The sequence below is a fragment of the Ixodes scapularis genome, unplaced genomic scaffold, assembly GCF_016920785.2.
Source record: "Ixodes scapularis isolate PalLabHiFi unplaced genomic scaffold, ASM1692078v2 PGA_scaffold6__148_contigs__length_123643588, whole genome shotgun sequence".
NCBI classification, from domain to species: domain Eukaryota; kingdom Metazoa; phylum Arthropoda; class Arachnida; order Ixodida; family Ixodidae; genus Ixodes; species Ixodes scapularis.
The window spans coordinates 59040722-59065932 of NW_024609881.1; the positions used below are offsets into that span (position 1 = coordinate 59040722).

General features: G+C 44.4%; 1 protein-coding gene across 1 annotated transcript in view; it reads left to right on the forward strand.

The window, feature by feature from the left end:
- The first annotated feature begins 2163 nt into the window (after positions 1–2163).
- LOC120836201 overlaps positions 2164–25211 on the forward strand; it is a 59639-nt gene continuing 36591 nt past the window's right edge. Inside the window, exons 1-3 of the mRNA XM_040220658.2 lie at positions 2164–2212; positions 4705–4862; positions 5842–5934. Coding sequence (XP_040076592.2) covers positions 2164–2212; positions 4705–4862; positions 5842–5934 — 300 coding nt within the window. The remainder of the gene's footprint in view (positions 2213–4704; positions 4863–5841; positions 5935–25211) is intronic.

Consider the following 25211-nt stretch of genomic DNA (forward strand, 5'->3'; position numbering starts at 1 on the left):
AAACTGGTAGGAATGATTGGCCTCTCCTCTGGCGTGAAGAAAAACGGCGTCGATGACAATCATATTGACCGAACAGAGGGGAAAGCGGATTTGTGTAAGATTAATGTGACGCGCATTCTTGCACGTTCTCGTTGATGTCCTGAAGTTTTGACGGGACGTCGGGCCGATGCATCGCTACATAATTCCAAGCAATTTGAGCTACGTCTTGGTATTGCACAAAGTATAAAATCCACCGCTTAAAGCACATATTAGATAAAAATTCGAGCTTGCTAATGCAGGCGACATTTTTTTTTCCGACTCATTTGATAGCTAGCTCCTCGATTTGGGGCGCATGCTGCTATACCGCGATGACGATCAATCGATGTCACGATGTCCTTACCGGTTCCTCGCGTAGACAAGGGTTCCTTCGACGTGATTAACTCCGACTCCTTGAAATCATATAAGTCCATCACACCCTTTCTACACTTTATGAACGGGCAGTGTTGCGACGAGTGCCTACACCCTTCTAACACGATTTCCTGAGCATATTTCAAATTGTGGGTGTGATAGGGGTGTAAGAGGGGTGTATGTAGGGTGTAAGCCTTCTCGTACACTTATGTTACACCCACCAATACTCAAAATCGTGTAAAAAGGGTGTAGGAAGGGTGTTGGTTAAAAAAACACCCTTTTAACACGATTTTGGGTGTTAAAATATTTACTGTGTAGTGGATTTAGGTTAGTCATCCAAAACGACCAGGGGAATGGTCGTTTTGACACGCCTGCGACCGCTTACAATGCTTGAACACAGTGGCGTCGTCTACCGGGCAGTCCTGGATACCTCCCAGTCTTCCTACAGTTTTGGGTGTTATCCTTAGGCATTACTGTATTATCACGGATGAAAAAGTAGGTTCATTTAAAAACTGAAAATAAATGTACAATAAGATGAACTCGCACCCCTAACGAAAGCAAAAAGAACAGCGTCCATCCCGAGACGGCGACAAGAGACCAATGACCCAATGTTGCCAAATTCACCTTCTTTTGTACATAGTCTGTATTCTAAAACATTCCGAACATGAACGAGCGATACGTTACAAGATGAGAACGTTATAGAAAAGACGACAAAGATAAAATGAGAAATTCGGCTAGTGGGGCCCTGGTCCAGTGCCTTCCCGTGGGAGACGCGCGCGATGCCAACTCGGTCGTGAAAATGTCAATAGAAATCAGTTGAGTAAACGTAGCCCTGGAGAGCTGCTCTCACCTTCCCTAGCAGAAAGTGAGATGCCGCTATTAAAGCACACGATTGTTTAATCTCACTTTTACGTGTCATCAATGCTATTCAGTGTATGGAATCGCACTTTTTTTTTTAATCGGAGCGACGAGGGTTTTGAGGAAGCCATTTGTCGAAAACCGCTGGTGTATTCTTCCGCGTCTCCAACGGGCCGGTTTCGTGATATTTGCTTGTCTCGTTAGCCGCGGCGTTTATGTGTGGCCGGCATGTGACGTCATATTACATACTTATTTTCGTGCAGTGATGCAGAAGTCACGTGCTCAGCAAGCAATGGCCACCAGAATGGCCGCTGATGTGATGCAAGTGGAAGCCATGTTTAGAATCCACCGCGAAGAGCAAACCGCTAAGGTTTTTTTTTTTTTTTTTTTCTGACACGCTTTAATCGGCCCTTTTCAAAAAATAGTTTACCTTCCATGTTCAGAGCCAAACTCGACGCTCTAATGGCGGCGCTACGCAGCTTCCGCGCCCTTGGAGAAGCGAGCGCCTTTGAAAGCATGTCGCAAAGAAGAGGAGAATCCATTCTGACAAGTTGGTCCTCGTATGTGGCCTTTGATTCATAAAGTCGGGAGTGTTTGAAGGTAGACGATCTTGATCTTCTATCACAGTCATTAGTGCGGAGAAATTGGAGCTATTGAGACTGCCACGAGATGGCTCTGACATTTGAAAAGGGTGAGTTGCGTTGTTAATGCTCGTTTCGTGAAAAAAGCTGTCTTTAACAACATAATAAATGCAACTTCCTGTTTACGACATTTGACTTATTGTTTTCAATATCTCGTATTTTGTGTAAAATTTTAAAGGGCACTTATCCTTTTCACCCTTTAAAAAGGTTCCTGACATAGCCATTCTTACATTTCCAAGCGTTTTTCTTTCCTTTACGCACGTTTTTGCGACGGAAAATGTATTCGGCTACACTCATTGTTTTCAGCGTTGCTACTGCTCACGCCGGTGATGTATTGATTCTATTTACGAAGACGCTTCTGCATGGCGTTTTTCTTAGTGACGTAATATCGAATTTTACTTTTCTCCTGTGCTTAAACCTCCGAGCTTTTGGGCACGATAAACAGTTATCATGGAAATTCCGCACACAATATTGCAGACGAGAAATAATTTGTATTACGGAATCCACCATACCCCCGAAAGGCGCAGGGTTTAAATAGGCTTGGGTAGACATACTGCATTGATTGTATTCATAGATTCCTTCACAGTCGCTGACATATAAGACGCGCAGGGTGTGGCTTAATAATATAACCTTGATTCTTGCTTCGTGATTGCTTCTTCTGTGTTCTTATCCTCTAATGCTTCAATCCTACTGGATGAGAAGAAATAATGAGATGCTCGTCAGTCAACCGGCCCTTCACTTAGGTTGTGAATGATTGAAGGAGCGGCCTCTTATAAATATATGCCACTATATCTTCCGATAACCGGGAGGGGTTAATTCGGATACTTAAATACGTTGGTATTCTAACGGCTGTATCAAGTAGTGGCCAGGCTATTTAAATCGACTGCAAAATTCGGTTTCTTAACCCATCGCGCTACGACTTTTTGCAGCGTTGCCCACAGGCGGCGCAAATTTTTCTATAAACTTTGCAAAGAGTGAACTTACCTGAGGAAAAAGTAAAGAAAGCAATAGTCTTAATTCCCGTGGAAACCCAGCGAAGCCACCGTTCCTCAATCAATCGGGCGCCCAGGTGTTTGAAGTCTGGTGACTTCACTACGTTTCCATAGGAGTTCAGCCTTTTTTTTTACATTTTCCTCAGGTAAGTTCGCTCTTTGCAAATTTTATAGATCAAATGCACCACCTGTGAGCAAAGCTGCAGAACATCGTAGCACCATTGGTTAAGAAACGGAATATTGCGGTCGATTTACAGAGTCTGCCCGCTACTTGATGCACCCGGTACTACATCCAAAATTCTTCAAAAACACAAGCAAAATAAAATTGCGACTAGGTTAACGCAAATCTAGTGATTATATTTTTTTATAGCTCTGGCACGTAATTCTTGTACTTTTAACCAAACATGGTAATTATTTTTCTTTTTTTTATATAGATTTGTCAAAGCAACTTAGCTTAAGCAGTGTTCTTCAGTACTGCTGGCTCCAAAAAATGATTTGGAACCAGCAGTACGTAAGCCACGTTCCGCGTTCTAAAAAAGTTGTCCGTCTTTTTACGCACTTCGTCGTCATATAAATTCCATGCCGTCGGCCAGGATCCTGGCGGTGTTGCATCGGTGGTGGTAGGAGCCAAAGGTACGAGCTTTCCATTGTAATTTTGACCGTGAATTCTAGCACCAAGCGCAAGGGTTGCAACATCCGAGAGCATGACGCTTTGGCCCCTGTGAGGTCGTTTGTGGACACTTCGGGATTACCTTTAAGGTATGGATGCGATAGGATATTTAACACACCAGTCACAGACGAGCTCTAAATGTCATCGTACTCCACAGTTCAGCCAGCCAAAGGGCGTCACAAATAGGTAGAAAGCGACACCGAGGTCATCATACCGGAGGCAGTTGTTCGCGCATTCAAAGTCTGAGGTACGTCAGGTCTACGTAAAGACCATGCACTTGGTTCCTAAAATTATACCTAGAAATTAAGCGAGGATGCAGATGTAGCTTATTAATGCGGAACGCAATTGCATTGTACGTGCACTGAATGCACAATCACGTAATGCTCGTGTTTTGCCGAGTTCCGAACTGCCACAAATCCTTTCACGTTGTTGGGCAATAGAGAAAATTACTCTTCGCGCTTTTCTTAGCCTCTGTTTGTTCAGATTATGTGTACAATCGGAGTTACCAAATGGCTGTGACCGTCCCAAAACGATGTTTCATTCATCATGGCGCCGTACGATTAGAGCGCCGAAGAGCGAAAAGTTTGACAGATCTCCGAAAGGTTTTAGCAAGAACAGGAACGTAGGCGTGGTATTGAAGGTTAAGATTATAACCATCAATATTAAAAAAACTTGGCAACAACAAGGTAATCTAAATTCTTCAGCTCCTTTGTTTTATGTGGTATGGCACTCTTATAGCATTTTGAAGTCTATAGAAGTAGGATATCTTCTCATAAGCTGCATATTAAGAAATGCACATAAAAGAATAACTAGTGATAACGAAGCACGAGTAGAAGATGCCCCCCCCCCCCCCCTCTTTCCCCGATTTTCCGAATTTGTTCCGTTCGAACTATTCACATAAGTACAGGCTTGCTTCCCGTGGTTCGCTTTTATTCCATTACATTTCCAACGTCTTGTCATTGCAGAAGAGCTTTCTTATTTATGTTGAGTTAATTCTAATTTGTTTGTGAAAGAGAACTTTGCTACGAGATTTATTAAAAATTTATTTTATTAGAAAAACACCGTGACTTGTGACCAACGTTTCGTTTCGTCCTCTGTACCGAGAAGTTCCCTGCAAGTTTGGAACGGTGGGATAACAGGAGCAGTTACGTTCCAGGTGTCGTGTATCCGGTTCTGATTGAAAGCAGAAGCGGCAACTCAAGAGGCGCTGTTCAACTTTCTAAAGACTACGTCATAGACTTGGAGGAATCCAGTGTTTTAGGGGACCGTCTTTATTTTTCCGAGGCTAGGGATGGAGAGGTGAATCACGAATTGGTAAGGAAAGATTACCTTTCACAAGAAAGCATGCTTCCGCCTCATCGATTGAAATTCACTTAATTTAATTAGAAAATAAACATTGTACCTGTTTATTCACTCAAAAGTTATTTGATGTGTCCGCTAGTGCCTTTGGAAGTTTTCGTACATTTGAAAGTGCCATTCAAGCAGAATTGTCTTCGCTATTAATAACGCAAATAACGCACATTTGTTTAAATGACGTGCCGTCTCCCACGATTTTTTTTTTGGCATACTTTGAGAACGTTTTTCTTCCTCGATGATTTATGCAACCATTCGCCCCGATATTCGTTCTGCGTCTTGTTGAAATTCATTGAACGTAATCATTTACTTAGTTTTTATAAAATGCCATTGTTTGCGAAAGAAAAAAAAAAGCATGAGCAGTTCCAGTCTGTGAAGGTTGATGGCCAACGAAGCTGTTTAGCACACGACAGAATTTTGAACAAAGGTGCAACCAGATTAATTGTCTTGATCGGTGGTCACCGTGACGAGCCGGAGGAAAAAAGACACCCGCGACGCGACCGCCACCCGGCGGAAAGTAGACACCCGCGACGGGACCGCCAATCCGGGACAGCGGAATGAACGGAAACTAGGCTCTCAAGCGCTTGGGGCGACTACGAGGAGAGGGCGGTGCGAGAGTAGACATAGCGGACGCGGGTCGCACAGCGCGAAATCTTTGAGAAACCTTTATTATCTACCTGAGAGTCTACTGATCTTGAAAATGGAGCCCATTGATAACTAATCTACTGAAAATGCATATCCAAGTTGAGACATAAGGTTTTGCATAAAATGAAGCAATTTTGCACCAAATTTCGAAACTGAGTTTTAGTTGACGCGCACAAAAAATCAACGAAACCCTATAGCCATAAATAGCTTGGCTATAAAAATAACCGTTTAGCATTTCAGCTGCTAATATTATAAAGATCACTTCGCAGTTATTTTACTCATATGTTGTTTTCAGATGGATACTACAGACATGCGTACTAGTGTTTATGAAAATTCGGAACACAAGGCTTCCTTTACAATTACTGAAACAAGTGTGGGAATCGAAATGGTATGTACAAATATTTTTGAAGTATATATTCGTATAGGAACAATAAATACGATTATACAAATGTACAGGAGGTTATGCAATCATTATTTATAAATCCTGTATTTGTAAACTACATAGATTTTCGCGAACATTTTATAAACCTGCAGCGCTTTTTTAAGTTTCGAAAAAATGAAGATGTATTAAGCATATTGGAAGTTCACAACGCCACCATGGCCAGAAATTTGTGACAAGCTGTTCTAGTTCACTTATTTACCGACACGTGGCGTATTCACCTTTAACTTTTACGTCGTGTGCAAATTCCCGCCAAACCGAAATGCGTTCCGCGTGCAATGAATAAAATTGTGAAAAATAGAAAATAGAGCTACGTTATCAGAGCTTCTCAAACAGTACTACAGAAAGGGGGAAGATCAATTGATGGACAGCACAAAGAACACGCAGAGAGCGTGCTGACGCGGCAGTAAAACCCGCACCAGTGTTGGTGGTTAATTCGACGAGACGGGTTGTTTGTGTGTGTCAGTGTGTGCGTGCGTCCGTGCGTGCGCGTGTGCGTGTGAACGCGCGCGCGTGTGTGTGAGCGTGTGGTGGGGGAGAGTGTAAAAGCAGCCTGTGAGCGCATTTTGAGGCAAACATACGCAAGACGGGCGCAAAGAGCAGACGAGCACGGCGTATCAGCGCCTCCCGGTTGCAAGAAGTCGATAACACTATTATTCCGCGTTTTCATATCTAGCGATATGGAAGCAAAAAAGTCAGATCTGCGGAAGAATTCCGAACAAGTATTCGAAAAACTACCCGACAATACATATGCGATATTTTTGGAAAGTTGTTTGCAGATTGGCGAGTGTGTCGAGTAAACTACAACAAAAAGGATCCATATTTTGTGTTGCCTAAATTAGGCTTTCATGAACTCCACAACCATCGTATCGCTACACTGCCTCCGCTGAAGTCATCAGGAGCGAAATATTCTCTTTGGTATGACCACTCGCTGTGCTGATGTCTGGCTTCCTTTTTTCTTGGGATTTTTCTTGAAATTGGTAAAACTGAAAAACTCCGAACTGAAATTTTTGAATTAAATGAAACCCCAGGGTAACTGGAAAAATTGCTTTATTTCTGTTGACCCCGAAAACAAACCGCCCTTTTCCGCGAGGCTGCTTCCTTCTGCTGCAATTATTGTTTCTGCATGGGCCACTTGTTGATAACTGGCGCGAATAGCATTGTGTGCTGTAAAAACGCGATAGATGTGCAATAGCTTTTACGACGTAAGCCCTGATAAACCCTGATTTCTGGTCGACACCAGAAATAGATACCGAAAACAGAGAACTTTGAAAAAATGAACACCCAAAGACACCCTTAAATTTAAAAAAGAATACACAAAAATACGGAACCCTACCTATAAGTTATAACGAAATCTAAAAGCTGCACCAACATATACGAAATCCAGCTTATAATTAGGATTCTGCGTTTTCGGAGTTTATTTCTGCTTACAATCGCGGAGTGTTGTTTAGTGCTTATTTTTTACCATGAATTCGGAGTTCTTTGGAGCTTTCTTTCATCGTACAGAGTTTTTCGGCTTTTTCGGTGAAGTGAACGAAAGGTTGAAAACAGCAGTTTGTGAATTTAGTAAAAGTATCCTTTTCAATGAGAAACGTGTTCGACGATTCCCCTTTTTTAAAATAGAAGCTAAACGGAAGTTCTTTGTGATCATACAAACGAAAATTGATACTGCGAGGGCCTGAAAAGGCCTGCAGTTTTTCAAATAAATAAATAAATATTAGATATAGAGAAGTAGAGCAAAACTTGTTCGAAGATCCCTGGAAAATATTAAGACCAGTAGGATTCATAGCAGTTGGCGGTCCTGAAAAATCTGAGTTTTTTGGGTAAATATAAATATTAAAATATTTTACCGGAAGTATTTTTTCGATTTTATCGAATTTGTCCGAAAACACAGAAGCATACTTATAGTACTCATGTCCGCCCCAGGAACCGGAATACACGTAATATATTTAGAAGCCTTTATTAAGTAAATGGAGGAAGGATCTCCACGGTGACGATAAAAATAAAAAGCCGGTTTAATTATGCGAACTGTGTTAAAAAAGAAGGAAATAATGAATTATTTATTTTGGAGGTATCGTTGAACTGTACCCGACCGTCATCTCGATCCTTTCAGTGCGAGCGCTCTCTCCTTCCTCTTTCTTAGTTTCTTCCGTGTCTATTTAGTCTCCGGAAGCTTGCATCTTCTTTTTCTTGTCTACAATACTTAATGATATCACCAAACGTACAGAATTACGCATTCAGAACCCGTCTAAAACTGTACCGCGCTATTCATATAGTCTCATTCTCGATTTATTGGCGTGTCAGATCTTAGGCAATGTAAGTTCATTCATCCTCTCCAGACTCGTCGACTAATCTCGCTCTTTTGCTTACTTCATCGGTTCCTTCAAAACTTCGGTCAGTCCAGTTCACCTCTTTTGGAACCACTGCCAAGCGGGGCAATGCCAGCTCCAACGGCAAGGCTAAGTCCGTCCTGATATTTTTTATAGCGTTGCTCCCCCCCCCTCACTCTGTCTGTCTCTCTCTCTCTCTCTGCCTCTCTTTCTCTCTATTTTATTAAAAACCACCGGATTCTTTTCGTAAAAAGCAGCGAAAGCTTCCAGCGAATATTTCGTTCAGCATCCATCCTTTTAAAACCTCAGCACTTCCTCGTGCCATCCAGAACTCAAACGATCTTTCCGACAATAATTGACACCATATCAGATCGCAAAAAGTTGCGCGGTGCACTGGTTAACAGTTTCTTTCCACCAGGCTGGCACTCAACAAACTGAGTTTTTTCTTCTGTTGTTGAGCTATTGTAACCCTTAAATTGTGTTCTTGCTCCCAAGGGCTTACTTATCAAAGCACGTTTATTCCGATTATCACAAAACGTTCGTCTGCCGTCGAAGGAATATTCTAAACTGTGTCTTTGTTTTTTGTGTGTCACTATTGGGCTTATTCACATGTCATCACTTTTTACATTAGTGCTACATACCTCTTCCGCGGCAGACATTTTCAGCGCTCAAGAATAAATAAAGTTGTGGCTACGCTTTCCGTGAGAAAGTCAGGAAATGCATGAAATACATTTGTTTATTGCTCATTTTTGTTTATTTATTACCTACAGTTCGCCCTTGGGGCATTATTATTTTTGTTTATTTATTACCTACAGTTCGCCTTGGGGTATTAATATTTAAATGGCGGGGAGAAGTTCGCTCAAATATGTGGCCGAGGACTCGAGATTGCCTTTTCGAGTAACCAGACACTTCGTTTGCTTTGACGTTCGCTCGCTATGTAATACCTCACCTCAGCTTTCAGGCCCACGTGACAAACTCCCACAATTCTGCTTAAAACGGCGTTATGACCATATCAGGAGTTCTTAGTACTTATCAGAAATTTGCACACGCCACCACGTTTTTGGAGCATGACATAAGAGCAGTAGTGAGGACTGCTGCACCGAGATTGTGAAGATTATTCACATTTCAAGAAACAGGCTGCTGCGCATGTGCGTTGTATATAATCAAAAACACGTACGTGTGGAAAAATACAAATGTTGTTCTGTCAACAACATGACTGATATTGCCTTTTTCACTTCCGCATAATTCCAGCGTAACTTTCTGATACTCCTATCAGAAAGGTAATTCCGAAAGTGCAATGCAACGCCGTTCTTATTCTAATGCGTGAGTACTACTCCGCTGACACAGCGGCCACCGAGCGAGATTGGTTCCTGCTAGTAAGAAGAGGAAATCGGAGGATTTAGGAACGACTTTATAACTCCACAGTAAATTCAGCTGAAACGAGCGGAACTCCCGAATCTTTGATTTTGTCCAAACGCCGAGGTCTAGTATAAAAACTAATTCGAGTAAATATGCGATATATTCCTGAAGTATGCAATTCTTTGGTCCTATTCCGTTAATTGCTTTAAACAGACACAGTCGTTAAAATTTGATCATATAGCATGACCTCTCTACAATGATTAGAGCCTGTGTTCCTCAAGGCCTTCAAATACTCTAACAAAAACGTCGTGAGCTTATGTTAATGTCTGCCCTCACACATCATAAAGTTAAAAAACCTTTCTCAGTTTTCACGTCGGTCGGTCTGTCGAGGGGGTGGTGGTTGCAACCACATAAGATATCGCCCCTACTGAAAAAAACCATTTGAAATTCAAACGGGTGGCAAACTGGTCGCCCGTTTGAATCAAACCTGTCGATCCGTTTGGATCAAACGTGATTATGGGATACGGGTACCCGTTTGGAAACGGTACCCGTTCGAAACGGTACCCGTTTGATACAGGTGCCCGTTTGATACGGGTGCCGTATGGTACGAGTACCCGTTCGACATGGCACGTGACCACACGTTTGAACGTGCCCTTCGAAATTGCAAATTATGCGCTAGCCCTAAATGGGTATCGTCTGGGAGGTTGGTTATCTTAAACATATTTAAGACGTCCCGAAACTCATAAACGTATTTATAACATGGATAAAACACGTAGAACAAATGCACTCGCGTAGGTGCTTGTAAGTGGACAGGAAAACCGACACAAAAGATTGTTTTCAATTCTCCTCGAAGTTTATTACCTCTTCTGTAGACAAGTACAAACGTGCAAGCGATCTGTGAACACTATACAGGTAGACTTTCGGGGAAATTATTCTCCTGGCTGCCGCTCGAATAGGCGCTGCATAATTCTTTAGATAATTTAGAAGAGTACGCGTAGAAGAACGGTCAATCATTTCCAACACGTAGGTTGCAGTGCACTTACCATAACAATAGCGGACTTGAAAGAGGTAATCCGTGATATTTGTCGACACGGTCAAAGCAGGACAACCACACAAACACAAACGAGAGGGAACGGCTCCTTGGAAGTTTCAACACGATGCGGCGCACAAGCTGTCATTTGCCGAACCCAACCAAACCGCGAGAATTTGCGACTTCTTTGAAGAATCGCTCGTTGCCGACATACACGTGGGTCTTTTCGAACACTGATAGCTTTGGTGCACATCCAATACGTTGTCGAGAGACATCCCAATAAGACCGCAGGGTTAGGCGGCAGATTGAAGCAGGTAGGACGAGCGAACTTCGAGCAGCAACTGACAACAAGCAGACAAAGTAAAAAGCGGCTGCAAGGCGCGCCCTTCCGGATCTCGATGCTTATCAGCGTGTAGCTCGCGCGATGCTGTGGGTCACGTGACAGGGGTGACAAGAGAGGAGGGAGGGGGCGAGTTCAAGGCGCTGGGACCACCGGGACAGCCCCTCTCCCTCTCCCCAGGCATTCCAGGGAGATGCGTTTTTGTAGTCCCGAAGAACAAACGCGCGCTCGCGCGCGCGCTCGAACTTTGGAAATGGCGGCGGGGCTGCCAGAAGCTCGGCTTGCGCCCGAGCGAAGAAAGAACTCAGCGCAAGCTCGTAGTTTCAGTGCTGCAACGGCGGGCGTGCTCTCGCAATGCTCGATGTTCTTGCAGCCGCGTGTACGCGTGCTACCTTCGCTGCGTCTTGAATTAAAGTGAAACGGAGTCTAGACGTACATTCTTTCACGCGGTCGCGTCTTCTGCGAGAGAGATTCGAGCTGAATAAGTAAATTGAGGCAACAAAGATGGACAAAGTATTAAAGGTCTGTCAAAAATATCGGCTCACCAACGTCGCGCGTTTACGTAAAACACACACAAAAAAAGAAGGTGTTAGTTTTAGTTGCAGTATAATCGAAAATCAGCGCAATTGAAATATAAATATAATTACTTGCATTACGCGGACGATCTGAAATCGATGAACCGGCGCTCCCAGCCTTCCGGAAAACATTGGCTGCCACGGCTGAAACGCTAGGCGCGCCCACGCCGCCGATCTGTACGTTCAATATCAAACGGGCTCCGGAGAGCCGTATGATTAAACCGGTGCAGTTTGCAACATGGTCGCCGGTTTGAGCAAACGTGCGACAACTTTGCCCAAACGAGTCGCTCATTTGCCCAAACGAGCGACCCGTTTGCCAAATAGGTGACCGTTATGGCTCATACGGGGGACCCCTTTGAGCCATACGGGCGACCCCTTTGACAAACTGGTGACCAGTATGGTTAAACGGTTACCGGTATGGACCCGTTTATTTTCATATGGGCGCCAAATGGTTTTTTTCAGTAGGGGCACCTTCGGTGGTTGCACGGACACGTGATCATGATCATAAGGGATCACCTGTCCATCGTCACTGAGGTCACGTGACCATAGCCCGTGGGGTCCCGTCCACCACGTGACCACATAAGATATAGCGCACCTTTGATGGCCACACATGGTCGCGTGACTGAGTCGGAAGCAACCTGACAATACTGATAATAGCGCACTTTTGCTGGCCACATGTTCATGCGTAAGCGTCGTTTGTTTGTGGGTGGGGGTCACGTGACCATGGCCCATCGGTTTTCGTCCACCACGTAGCCACACTAGAAATAACGAACCTGCTGGTCGCACGGTCAAGTGCCCATGATCCGTGGGGTCACGCGTGACCGTCGACCACTACGTGATCCCCCCGCAGTACCCTTCCGGAGCGTCTTCAGAATTCCAAAAAAGCACTCACGGAAGAAGCCATATAAAGGGCCTCACGGAAGTCGACAAAGATTCATGGAGGTTTCATAACAGTTCCAGACCCCTTTAACGAAGAAGCGTTTACGCCATAAAAGACGGTGCAAAATGCTGCGAGTTCCATGAGAATCTCCTACACGATTTGGTTTATAATTTCTTATTTATAGCTATGTCTAATTTTTCTCTTCAATGAACCGCAGCAAACGTAACGATTCATCCAAGCCAACCCAGCCCGGTGAGCGTGCCACATGACTTTACATTTTTCGCACTGCTGCGCAATACCGTCTGATCACGTGGCGCACTCTCTGTGTTGGTTTGGTTCCGAGGTTCGTGAAGTACCTTTCTGTTCATTTGTGACTGAGACAGAGTAATACCCGTTTCTTTCTCAATGCTCTTTATTCCAGGGCTAACATAATTTTCTACAGCAGTACGCTTCCGGCCACCGTTTTATTGAACAAAGACTGAGGGTCTGGCTACTTTGTTAGGAAAGGGGAGATCAAAGTTAGTGTTAAAGAAAAAACATAGCTTAGCTTATCACTTCGCGTCCGCATACTCGATGCACGCACGCGCGCACGTTGCGCTTTTAGAATTGCTTTGAAGGCTCGTTGGGCGTTGTCGTGTTGTCCATGGGCCAAGCAGTTTGGCGAGTCTGAAAGGTTTCAGTGTTCATCCGCTCAGATGTTGTTTCTATGATATCTCCTCGAACCTTGGTCTCTCTATACTCAAGTGGTAGACGACGCGAAATATATAATTTTCATCCCTCTACTACATGCTGGTATCATGGCAAATACTCGAAAATAACTCTATTTTGAAAAAAAAAAAACGCTTCAAAGTGGACCTGGTTTTTCAGTACTGACGGTTTCGCCCTACTTTTCAAATTTGAGCACACGCGCCTTCACAGGGAACTTTTGGAGCACGGCTCATGCACCCATTCTGGGCGCAATATATAATTTTCATCCCTCTACTACATGCTAGTGCCATGGCAAATACTTGGAAATAAATCTGTCTTGAGAAAGACCGCTCCGAAGTGGACCTGGTTTTTCCGTTTCGACGGTTTCGTCCCATTTTTAAAGTTTGAGCACCCGCGCCTTCACAGGGAACTTTTGGAGCACGGCTCATGCACCCATTCTGGGCGAAATATATAATTTTCATCCCTCTACTACATGCTAGTGCCATGGCAAATACTTGGAAATAAATCTGTCTTGAGAAAGACCGCTCCGAAGTGGACCTGGTTTTTCCGTTTCGACGGTTTCGTCCGATTTTTAAAGCTTAAGCACCCGCGCCTTCACATGAAACTTTTGGAGCACGGCTCATGCACCCATTCTGGGCGAAATATATAATTTTCATCCCTCTACTACATGCTAGTGCCATGGCAAATACTTGGAAATAAGTCTGTCTTGAGAAAAACCGCTCCGAAGTGGACCTGGTTTTTCCGTTTCGACGATTTCGTCCCATTTTTAAAGTTTGAGCACCCGCGCCTTCACAGGGAACTTTTGGAGCACAGCTCATGCACCCATTCTGGGCGAAATATATAATTTTCATCCCTCTACTACATGCTAGTGCCATGGCAAATACTTGAAAATAAATCTGTCTTCAGAAAGACCGCTCCAAAGTGGACCTGGTTTTTCCGTTTCGACGGTTTCGTCCCATTTTTAAAGTTTGAGCACCCGCGCCTTCACAGGGAACTTTTGGAGCACGGCTCATGCACCCATTCTGGGCGAAATATATAATTTTCATCCCTCTACTACATGCTAGTGCCATGGCAAATACTTGGAAATAAATCTGTCTTGAGAAAGACCGCTCCGAAGTGGACCTGGTTTTTCCGTTTCGACGGTTTCGTCCCATTTTTAAAGTTTGAGCACCCGCGCCTTCACAGGGAACTTTTGGAGCACAGCTCATGCACCCATTCTGGGCGAAATATATAATTTTCATCCCTCTACTACATGCTAGTGCCATGGCAAATACTTGGAAATAAATCTGTCTTGAGAAAAACCGCTTCGAAGTGGACCTGGTTTTTCCGTTTCGACGGTTTCGTCCCATTTTTAAAGTTTGAGTACCCGCACCTTCACAGGGAACTTTTGGAGCACGGCTCATGCACCCATTCTGGGCGAAATATATAATTTTCATCCCTCTACTACATGCTAGTCCCATGGCAAATACTTGGAAATAAATCTGTCTTGAGAAAAACCGCTCCGAAGTGGACCTGGTTTTTCCGTTTCGACGGTTTCGTCCCATTTTTAAAGTTTGAGCACCCGCGCCTTCACAGGGAACTTTTGGAGCACAGCTCATGCACCCATTCTGGGCGAAATATATAACTTTCATCCCTCTACTACATGCTAGTGCCATGGAAAATACTTGGAAATAAATCTGTCTTGAGAAAAACCGCTCCGAAGTGGACCTGGTTTTTCCATTTCGACGGTTTCGTCCCATTTTTAAAGTTTGAGCACCCGCGCCTTCACAGGGAACTTTGGGAGCACGGCTCATGCACCCATTCTGGGCGAAATATATAACTTTCATCCCTCTGCTACATGCTAGTGCCATGGCAAATACTTGGAAATAAATCTGTCTTGAGAAAAACCGCTCCGAAGTGGACCTGGTTTTTCCGTTTTGACGGTTTCGTCCCATTTTTAAAGTTTCAGCACCCGCGCCTTCACAGGGAACTTTTGGAGCACGGCTCATGCGCCCATTCTGGGCAAAATGTATAATTTTCATCCCTCTACTACATGCTAGTGCCATGGCAAATACTTGGAAATAAATCTGTCTTGAGAAAAACCGCTCCGAAGTGGACCTGGTTTTTCCGTTTCGACGGTTTCGTACCATTTTTAAAGTTTGAGCACCCGCGCCTTCACAGTTAACTTTTGGAGCACGGCTCATGCACCCAATCTGGGCGAAATATATAACTTTCATCCCTCTACTACATGCTAGTGCCATGGCAAATACTTGGAAATAAATCTGTCTTGAGAAAAACCGCTCCGAAGTGGACCTGGTTTTTCCGTTTTGACGGTTTCGTCCCATTTTTAAAGTTTGAGCACCCGCGCCTTCACAGGGAACTTTTGGAGCACGGCTCATGCACCCATTCTGGGCGAAATATATAATTTTCATCCCTCTACTACATGCTAGTGCCATGGCAAATACTTGGAAATAAATCTGTCTTGAGAAAAACCGCTCCGAAGTGGACCTGGTTTTTCCATTTCGACGGTTTCGTCCCATTTTTAAAGTTTGAGCACCCGCGCCTTCACAGGGAACTTTTGGAGCACGGCTCATGCACCCATTCTGGGCGAAATATATAACTTTCATCCCTCTACTACATGCTAGTGCCATGGCAAATACTTGGAAATAAATCTGTCTTGAGAAAAACCGCTCCGAAGTGGACCTGGTTTTTCCGTTTTGACGGTTTCGTCCCATTTTTAAAGTTTCAGCACCCGCGCCTTCACAGGGAACTTTTGGAGCACGGCTCATGCGCCCATTCTGGGCGAAATGTATAATTTTCATCCCTCTACTACATGCTAGTGCCATGGCAAATACTTGGAAATAAATCTGTCTTGAGAAAAACCGCTCCGAAGTGGACGTGGTTTTTCCGTTTCGACGGTTTCGTCCCATTTTTAAATTTTGAGCACCCGCGCCTTCACAGGGAATTTTTGGAGCACGGCTCATGCACCCATTCTGGGCGAAATATATAACTTTCATCCCTCTACTACATGCTAGTGCCATGGCAAATACTTGGAAATAAATCTGTCTTGAGAAAAACCGCTCCGAAGTGGACCTGGTTTTTCCATTTCGACGGTTTCGTCCCATTTTTAAAGTTTGAGCACCCGCGCCTTCACAGGGAACTTTTGGAGCACGGCTCATGCACCCATTCTGGGCGAAATATATAACTTTCATCCCTCTACTACATGCTAGTGCCATGGCAAATACTTGGAAATAAATCTGTCTTGAGAAAACCGCTCCGAAGTGGACCTGGTTTTTCCGTTTTGACGGTTTCGTCCCATTTCTAAAGTTTCAGCACCCGCGCCTTCACAGGGAACTTTTGGAGCACGGCTCATGCACCCATTCTGGGCGAAATGTATAATTTTCATCCCTCTACTACATGCTAGTGCCATGGCAAATACTTGGAAATAAATCTGTCTTGAGAAAAACCGCTCCGAAGTGGACCTGGTTTTTCCGTTTCGACGGTTTCGTCCCATTTTTAAAGTTTGAGCACACGCGCCTTCAAAAGGAACTTTTGGAGCACAGCTCATGCACCCATTCTGGGCGAAATATATAATTTTCATCCCTCTACTACATGCTAGTGCCATGGCAAATACTTGGAAATAAATCTGTCTTGAGAAAAACCGCTCCGAAGTGGACCTGGTTTTTCCGTTTTGACGGTTTCGTCCCATTTTTTAAAGTTTGAGCACCCGCGCCTTCACAGGGAACTTTTGGAGCACAGCTCATGCACCCATTCTGGGCGAAATATATAATTTTCATCCCTCTACTACATGCTAGTGCCATGGCAAATACTTGGAAATAAATCTGTCTTGAGAAAAACCGCTCCGAAGTGGACCTGGTTTTTCCGTTTTGACGGTTTCGTCCCATTTTTAAAGTTTGAGCACCCGCGCCTTCACAGGGAACTTTTGGAGCACAGCTCATGCACCCATCCTGGGCGAAATATATAATTTTCATCCCTCTACTACATGCTAGTGCCATGGCAAATACTTGGAAATAAATCTGTCTTGAGAAAAACCGCTCCGAAGTGGACCTGGTTTTTCCGTTTTGACGGTTTCGTCCCATTTTTAAAGTTTGAGCACCCGCGCCTTCACAGGGAACTTTTGGAGCACGGCTCATGCACCCATTCTGGGCGAAATATACAATTTTCATCCCTCTACTACATGCTAGTGCCATGGCAAATACTTGGAAATAAATCTGTCTTGAGAAAAACCGCTCCAAAGTGGACCTGGTTTTTCCGTTTTGACGGTTTCGTCCCATTTTTAAAGTGTGAGCACCCGCGCCTTCACAGGGAACTTTTGGAGCACGGCTCATGCACCCATTTTGGGCGAAATATATCATTTTCATCCCTCTATTACATGCTGGTGCCATGGCAAATACTTGGAAATAAATCTGTCTTGAGAAAAACCGCTCCGAAGTGGACCTGGTGGTTTCCGTTTTGACGGTTTCGTCCCATTTTTTAAAGTTTGAGCACCCGCGCCTTCACAGGGAACTTTTGGAGCACGGCTCATGCACCCATTCTGGGCGAAATGTATAATTTTCATCCCTCTACTACATGCTAGTGCCATGGCAAATACTTGGAAATAAATCTGTCTTGAGAAAAACCGCTCCGAAGTGGACCTGGTTTTTCCATTTTGACGGTTTCGTCCCATTTTTAAAGTTTGAGCACCCGCGCCTTCACAGGGAACTTTTGGAGCACGGCTCATGCACCCATTTTGGGCGAAATATATTATTTTCATCCCTCTATTACATGCTGGTGCCATGGCAAATACTTGGAAATAAATCTGTCTTGAGAAAAACCGCTCCGAAGTGGACCTGGTTTTTCCGTTTTGACGGTTTCGTCCCATTTTTAAAGTTTGAGCACCCGCGCCTTCACAGGGAACTTTTGGAGCACGGCTCATGCACCCATTCTGGGCGAAATATATAATTTTCATCCCTCTACTACATGCTAGTGCCATGGCAAATACTTGGAAATAAATCTGTCTTGAGAAAAACCGCTCCGAAGTGGACCTGGTTTTTTGTTTGGACGGTTTCGTCCCATTTTTAAATTTTGAGCACCCGCGCCTTCACAGGGAACTTTTGGAGCACGGCTCATGCACCCATTCTGGGCGAAATATATAATTTTCATCCCTCTACTACATGCTAGTGCCATGGCAAATACTTGGAAATAAATCTGTCTTGAGAAAAACCGCTCCGAAGTGGACCTGGTTTTTCCGTTTTGACGGTTTCGTCCCATTTTTAAAGTGTGAGCACCCGCGCCTTCACAGGTAACTTTTGGAGCACGGCTCATGCACCCATTTTGGGCGAAATATATCATTTTCATCCCTCTATTACATGCTGGTGCCATGGCAAATACTTGGAAATAAATCTGTCTTGAGAAAAACCGCTCCGAAGTGGACCTGGTTTTTCCGTTTTGACGGTTTCGTCCCATTTTTTAAAGTTTGAGCACCCGCGCCTTCACAGGGAACTTTTGGAGCACGGCTGATGCACCCATTCTGGGCGAAATGTATAATTTTCATCCCTCTACTACATGCTAGTGCCATGGCAAATACATGGAAATATATCTGTCTTGAGAAAAACCGCTCCGAAGTGGACCTGGTTTTTCCGTTTTGACGGTTTCGTCCAATTTTTAAAGTTTGAGCACCCGCGCCTTCACAGGGAACTTTTGGAGCACGGCTCATGCACCCATTTTGGGCGAAATATATCATTTTCATCCCTCTATTACATGCTGGTGCCATGGAAAATACTTGGAAATAAATCTGTCTTGAGAAAAACCGCTCCGAAGTGGACCTGGTTTTTCCGTTTTGACGGTTTCGTCCCATTTTTAAAGTGTGAGCACCCGCGCCTTCACAGGGAACTTTTGGAGCACGGCTCATGCACCCATTCTGGGCGAAATGTATAATTTTCATCCCTCTACTACATGCTAGTGCCATGGCAAATACTTGGAAATAAATCTGTCGTGAGAAAAACCGCTCCGAAGTGGACCTGGTTTTTCCGTTTTGACGGTTTTGTCCCATTTTTAAAGTTTGAGCACCCGCGCCTTCACAGGGAACTTTTGGAGCACAGCTCATGCACCCATTCTGGGCGAAATATATAATTTTCATCCCTCTACTACACGCTAGTGCCATGGCAAATACTTGGAAATAAATCTGTCTTGAGAAAAACCGCTCCGAAGTGGACCTGGTTTTTTCATTTCGACGGTTTCATCCCATTTTTAAAGTTTGAGCACCCGCGCCTTCACAGGGAACTTTTGGAGCACGGCTCATGCACCCATTCTGGGCGAAATATATAACTTTCATCCCTCTACTACATGCTAGTGCCATGGCAAATACTTGGAAATAAATCTGTCTTGAGAAAAACCGCTCCGAAGTGGACCTGGTTTTTCCGTTTTGACGGTTTCGTCCCATTTTTAAAGTTTGAGCACCCGCGCCTTCACAGAGAACTTTTGGAGCACGGCTCATGCACTCATTCTGGGCGAAATGTATAATTTTCATCCCTCTACTACATGCTAGTGCCATGGCAAATACTTGGAAATAAATATGTCTTGAGAAAAACCGCTCCGAAGTGGACCTGGTTTTTCCGTTTCGACGGTTTCGTCCCATTTTTAAAGTTTGAGCATCCGCGCCTTCACAGGGAACTTTTGGAGCACGGCTCATGCACCCATTTTGGGCGAAATATATCATTTTCATCCCTCTATTACATGCTGGTGCCATGGCAAATACTTGGAAATAAATCTGTCTTGAGAAAAACCGCTCCGAAGTGGACCTGGTGGTTTCCGTTTTGACGGTTTCGTCCCATTTTTAAAGTTTGAGCACCCGCGCCTTCACAGGGAACTTTTGGAGCACGGCTCATGCACCCATTCTGGGCGAAATATATAATTTTCATCCCTCTACTACATGCTAGTGCCATGGCAAATACTTGGAAATAAATCTGTCTTGAGAAAAACCGCTCCGAAGTGGACCTGGTTTTTCCGTTTTGACGGTTTCGTCCCATTTTTAAAGTTTGAGCACACGCGCCTTCACAGGGAACTTTTGGAGCACGGCTCATGCACCCATTTTGGGCGAAATATATCATTTTCATCCCTCTATTACATGCTGGTGCCATGGCAAATACTTGGAAGTAAATCTGTCTTGAGAAAAACCGCTCCGAAGTGGACCTGGTTTTTCCGTTTTGACGGTTTCGTCCCATTTTTAAAGTTTGAGCACCCGCGCCTTCACAGGGAACTTTTGGAGCACAGCTCATGCACCCATTCTGGGCGAAATATATAATTCTCATCCCTCTACTACATGCTAGTGCCATGGCAAATACTTGGAAATAAATCTGTCTTGAGAAAAACCGCTCCGAAGTGGACCTGGTTTTTCCATTTCGACGGTTTCGTCCCATTTTTAAAGTTTGAGCACCCGCGCCTTGACAGGGAACTTTTGGAGCACGGCTCATGCACCCATTCTGGGCGCAATATATAACTTTCATCCCTCTACTACATGCTAGTGCCATGGCAAATACTTGGAAATAAATCTGTCTTGAGAAAAACCGCTCCGAAGTGGACCTGGTTTTTCCGGTTTGACGGTTTCGTCCCATTTTTAAAGTTTGAGCACCCGCGCCTTCACAGGGAACTTTTGGAGCACGGCTCATGCACCCATTCTGGGCGAAATATATAATTTTCATCCCTCTACTACATGCTAGTGCCATGGCAAATACTTGGAAATAAATCTGTCTTGAGAAAAACCGCTCCGAAGTGGACCTGGTTTTTCCATTTCGACGGTTTCGTCCCATTTTTAAAGTTTGAGCACCCGCGCCTTCACAGGGAACTTTTGGAGCACGGCTCATGCACCCATTCTGGGCGAAATATATAACTTTCATCCCTCTACTACATGCTAGTGCCATGGCAAATACTTGGAAATAAATCTGTCTTGAGAAAAACCGCTCCGAAGTGGACCTGGTTTTTCCGTTTTGACGGTTTCGTCCCATTTTTAAAGTTTCAGCACCCGCGCCTTCACAGGGAACTTTTGGAGCACGGCTCATGCGCCCATTCTGGGCGAAATGTATAATTTTCATCCCTCTACTACATGCTAGTGCCATGGCAAATACTTGGAAATAAATCTGTCTTGAGAAAAACCGCTCCGAAGTGGACGTGGTTTTTCCGTTTCGACGGTTTCGTCCCATTTTTAAATTTTGAGCACCCGCGCCTTCACAGGGAATTTTTGGAGCACGGCTCATGCACCCATTCTGGGCGAAATATATAACTTTCATCCCTCTACTACATGCTAGTGCCATGGCAAATACTTGGAAATAAATCTGTCTTGAGAAAAACCGCTCCGAAGTGGACCTGGTTTTTCCATTTCGACGGTTTCGTCCCATTTTTAAAGTTTGAGCACCCGCGCCTTCACAGGGAACTTTTGGAGCACGGCTCATGCACCCATTCTGGGCGAAATATATAACTTTCATCCCTCTACTACATGCTAGTGCCATGGCAAATACTTGGAAATAAATCTGTCTTGAGAAAAACCGCTCCGAAGTGGACCTGGTTTTTCCGTTTTGACGGTTTCGTCCCATTTCTAAAGTTTCAGCACCCGCGCCTTCACAGGGAACTTTTGGAGCACGGCTCATGCACCCATTCTGGGCGAAATGTATAATTTTCATCCCTCTACTACATGCTAGTGCCATGGCAAATACTTGGAAATAAATCTGTCTTGAGAAAAACCGCTCCGAAGTGGACCTGGTTTTTCCGTTTCGACGGTTTCGTCCCATTTTTAAAGTTTGAGCACACGCGCCTTCAAAAGGAACTTTTGGAGCACAGCTCATGCACCCATTCTGGGCGAAATATATAATTTTCATCCCTCTACTACATGCTAGTGCCATGGCAAATACTTGGAAATAAATCTGTCTTGAGAAAAACCGCTCCGAAGTGGACCTGGTTTTTCCATTTCGACGGTTTCGTCCCATTTTTAAAGTTTGAGCACCCGCGCCTTCACAGGGAACTTTTGGAGCACGGCTCATGCACCCATTCTGGGCGAAATATATAACTTTCATCCCTCTACTACATGCTAGTGCCATGGCAAATACTTGGAAATAAATCTGTCTTGAGAAAAACCGCTCCGAAGTGGACCTGGTTTTTCCGTTTTGACGGTTTCGTCCCATTTTTTAAAGTTTGAGCACCCGCGCCTTCACAGGGAACTTTTGGAGCACAGCTCATGCACCCATTCTGGGCGAAATATATAATTTTCATCCCTCTACTACATGCTAGTGCCATGGCAAATACTTAGAAATAAATCTGTCTTGAGAAAAACCGCTCCGAAGTGGACCTGGTTTTTCCGTTTTGACGGTTTCGTCCCATTTTTAAAGTTTGAGCACCCGCGCCTTCACAGGGAACTTTTGGAGCACGGCTAATTCACCCATTTTGGGCGAAATGTATAATTTTCATCCCTCTACTACGTGCTAGTGCCATGGCAAATACTTGGAAATAAATCTGTCTTGAGGAAAACCGCTCCGAAGTGGACCTGGTTTTTCCGTTTTGACGGTTTTGTCCCATTTTTAAAGTTTGAGCACCCGCGCCTTCACAGGGAACTTTTGGAGCACAGCTCATGCACCCATTCTGGGCGAAATATATAATTTTCATCCCTCTACTACATGCTAGTGCCATGGCAAATACTTGGAAATAAATCTGTCTTGAGAAAAACCGCTCCGAAGTGGACCTGGTTTTTCCGTTTTGACGGTTTCGTCCCATTTTTAAAGTTTGAGCACCCGCGCCTTCACAGGGAACTTTTGGAGCACAGCTCATGCACCCATCCTGGGCGAAATATATAATTTTCATCCCTCTACTACATGCTAGTGCCATGGCAAATACTTGGAAATAAATCTGTCTTGAGAAAAACCGCTCCGAAGTGGACCTGGTTTTTCCGTTTTGACGGTTTCGTCCCATTTTTAAAGTTTGAGCACCCGCGCCTTCACAGGGAACTTTTGGAGCACGGCTCATGCACCCATTCTGGGCGAAATATACAATTTTCATCCCTCTACTACATGCTAGTGCCATGGCAAATACTTGGAAATAAATCTGTCTTGAGAAAAACCGCTCCAAAGTGGACCTGGTTTTTCCGTTTTGACGGTTTCGTCCCATTTTTAAAGTGTGAGCACCCGCGCCTTCACAGGGAACTTTTGGAGCACGGCTCATGCACCCATTTTGGGCGAAATATATCATTTTCATCCCTCTATTACATGCTGGTGCCATGGCAAATACTTGGAAATAAATCTGTCTTGAGAAAAACCGCTCCGAAGTGGACCTGGTGGTTTCCGTTTTGACGGTTTCGTCCCATTTTTTAAAGTTTGAACACCCGCGCCTTCACAGGGAACTTTTGGAGCACGGCTCATGCACCCATTCTGGGCGAAATGTATAATTTTCATCCCTCTACTACATGCTAGTGCCATGGCAAATACTTGGAAATAAATCTGTCTTGAGAAAAACCGCTCCGAAGTGGACCTGGTTTTTCCATTTTGACGGTTTCGTCCCATTTTTAAAGTTTGAGCACCCGCGCCTTCACAGGGAACTTTTGGAGCACGGCTCATGCACCCATTTTGGGCGAAATATATTATTTTCATCCCTCTATTACATGCTGGTGCCATGGCAAATACTTGGAAATAAATCTGTCTTGAGAAAAACCGCTCCGAAGTGGACCTGGTTTTTCCGTTTTGACGGTTTCGTCCCATTTTTAAAGTTTGAGCACCCGCGCCTTCACAGGGAACTTTTGGAGCACGGCTCATGCACCCATTCTGGGCGAAATATATAATTTTCATCCCTCTACTACATGCTAGTGCCATGGCAAATACTTGGAAATAAATCTGTCTTGAGAAAAACCGCTCCGAAGTGGACCTGGTTTTTTGTTTGGACGGTTTCGTCCCATTTTTAAATTTTGAGCACCCGCGCCTTCACAGGGAACTTTTGGAGCACGGCTCATGCACCCATTCTGGGCGAAATATATAATTTTCATCCCTCTACTACATGCTAGTGCCATGGCAAATACTTGGAAATAAATCTGTCTTGAGAAAAACCGCTCCGAAGTGGACCTGGTTTTTCCGTTTTGACGGTTTCGTCCCATTTTTAAAGTGTGAGCACCCGCGCCTTCACAGGTAACTTTTGGAGCACGGCTCATGCACCCATTTTGGGCGAAATATATCATTTTCATCCCTCTATTACATGCTGGTGCCATGGCAAATACTTGGAAATAAATCTGTCTTGAGAAAAACCGCTCCGAAGTGGACCTGGTTTTTCCGTTTTGACGGTTTCGTCCCATTTTTTAAAGTTTGAGCACCCGCGCCTTCACAGGGAACTTTTGGAGCACGGCTGATGCACCCATTCTGGGCGAAATGTATAATTTTCATCCCTCTACTACATGCTAGTGCCATGGCAAATACATGGAAATATATCTGTCTTGAGAAAAACCGCTCCGAAGTGGACCTGGTTTTTCCGTTTTGACGGTTTCGTCCAATTTTTAAAGTTTGAGCACCCGCGCCTTCACAGGGAACTTTTGGAGCACGGCTCATGCACCCATTTTGGGCGAAATATATCATTTTCATCCCTCTATTACATGCTGGTGCCATGGAAAATACTTGGAAATAAATCTGTCTTGAGAAAAACCGCTCCGAAGTGGACCTGGTTTTTCCGTTTTGACGGTTTCGTCCCATTTTTAAAGTGTGAGCACCCGCGCCTTCACAGGGAACTTTTGGAGCACGGCTCATGCACCCATTCTGGGCGAAATGTATAATTTTCATCCCTCTACTACATGCTAGTGCCATGGCAAATACTTGGAAATAAATCTGTCGTGAGAAAAACCGCTCCGAAGTGGACCTGGTTTTTCCGTTTTGACGGTTTTGTCCCATTTTTAAAGTTTGAGCACCCGCGCCTTCACAGGGAACTTTTGGAGCACAGCTCATGCACCCATTCTGGGCGAAATATATAATTTTCATCCCTCTACTACACGCTAGTGCCATGGCAAATA